This window comes from Sphaeroforma arctica (assembly GCF_001186125.1).
Source record: "Sphaeroforma arctica JP610 unplaced genomic scaffold supercont1.6129, whole genome shotgun sequence".
NCBI classification, from domain to species: domain Eukaryota; class Ichthyosporea; order Ichthyophonida; genus Sphaeroforma; species Sphaeroforma arctica.
Genome location: NW_014034429.1, coordinates 1 through 1,743, shown reverse-complemented (window position 1 = coordinate 1,743; position 1,743 = coordinate 1). Strand labels below are relative to the sequence as shown.

Sequence of the window (1,743 nt, the reverse complement as noted above, 5' to 3'; positions counted from 1 at the left end):
GTTTTGCATTTGTATGTACATATTGGTTTGATTTGTCTACCTGTATCATGATAAGCATACTAAGTTCAGTCTAGTTTGCACAGAAGTGAGCAAGTTTACTGCACTTAATGCAAACAATATACCGTGGATCAGACACATACATTAGAAAACTGATCGACACCTGCTCTCACGGGCGTCAAGTCACCTTGAGACTTAAACTGTTTTAAATTTATCAGTCATCGTTCATGTCTGTCAGGCGCTAGCGCCATGACACTCATGGCCACATCCGCCTGGCTCTGGTCCTGCCCCTTTTCCAAATCGGTTGGTCCTTCCTTTGTCGAGCCTCTAACGGTATCCTCGATAACTTGAAATGTATTGAAGATCTCGAGGCCGACTAGACGTAACGACGAGAAATCAACGGTGTGTTAGAACCCAGTGATGATACGAATAAGGTTTCACATCAAATTATAAAGTCACACTTACCCAGATGGCACGCATGCCTTCAATAATAATTGTGTGTATTTGATAAGATATGACCTGGTGTCTCTTCCTATGTCGCGTTTCTCGAATTAATTCAAATAGTTTCGGGGTTGTTGTCTCTCTGGATCCTATCATACAATTACAAATAATAATAATAAAGTACCTGTATTCGAGCCATTTTCACAGCATTGGGATAAACTACGACAATCAACAATACTTTTTGACCGCGCAGGGTACTTGGGCGAACAGTGACCACAAAACCACTCACCTCGATTATTGTTCCTCAAATACATCAGAATTGCAAATATCTGGATCGTGGTAAAAGAGAAGGAAGCAGTGCCTGACAATAAGAACCGGAAATCAATATGAAATCTGTGTATGGGATACGCAAACGAAGTGCGTGCGTATTTGTGCAATCTAATTGCAAATGTTTGTTGACACGAACAAACACAGATGTATCGGCATGGCTTGTCCACCATATTCATGTCCACTCCAACCACACAATTTTGCATGCAAGAATCGTGATACGCACTCCCTCACTCTCCAGACTTTCACTACACCCAATCAGGGAATCAGGATTCTCCACTTTCCAAATTTCAGTACATTTTCATACAATCTGAGAAACAGCACTTAATTTTCACACTAACTACTACAAACTCATACCAAAGTACCACATTCTTGAACAGGCGCACGCATGATTGCGCATAGTCGCAAAAATTACACGTGTCGCGCGTTGGCAAGCACAAATTCATGAGCTTAACCGAGATGAACACGATCGCAAGATAAATCGTGATAGTACAAGAGAAAGCATGACCGTAGATTATGATGCGTGATTTCTACTATGAACGCCAGATATACGACGTCGTACCTGTTGGTAATACATGCCACATGAAAGTATAACACACGTGATACATAACTGCACATGTCAATACATGGCCGTACGAAATGTAGAGCAACACAACAGCAGCCCACCTGTATATGCGGTCGATCGATGTCCAGACACGCTTCCGCATACTCTGTGGGGAGAGTCTCTGTGGACTGCTGGTTGGTAGTGAGAGCCTTGGTAAAAGAGTTGATCAGATCGGCCTTTTGCACCATCACATTCACGCTTTTAAGGTACCTGTGTGAGTATGGAAAGAGCGAAGTAACAATGATCATAGATACATGGCGGTTCTTTGTAGTAGGACCTCACTGCACAAGATAAACAATCAGTCGGTATATATATATATTCATATATGATAAACAGTCGCTAAATATATCACCCACAAACACACACACACACAC

The 1,743-nt window shown here is 41.9% G+C and overlaps 1 protein-coding gene across 1 annotated transcript; it reads right to left on the bottom strand.

Annotated features, from left to right (window-relative positions):
• Positions 1-215: 215 nt before the first annotated feature.
• SARC_15445 (hypothetical protein) lies at positions 216-1,719 on the bottom strand (the record flags this gene model as incomplete). Its single annotated transcript, XM_014290433.1, has 3 exons — positions 1,432-1,719; positions 728-767; positions 216-373 (listed from the first exon to the last, which is right to left on the bottom strand). The coding sequence occupies exons 1-3, from the start codon at positions 1,615-1,617 to the stop codon at positions 216-218; spliced, it is 384 nt and encodes a 127-aa protein (XP_014145908.1). The 5' UTR covers positions 1,618-1,719.
• Between the last annotated feature and the right edge of the window lie 24 nt (positions 1,720-1,743).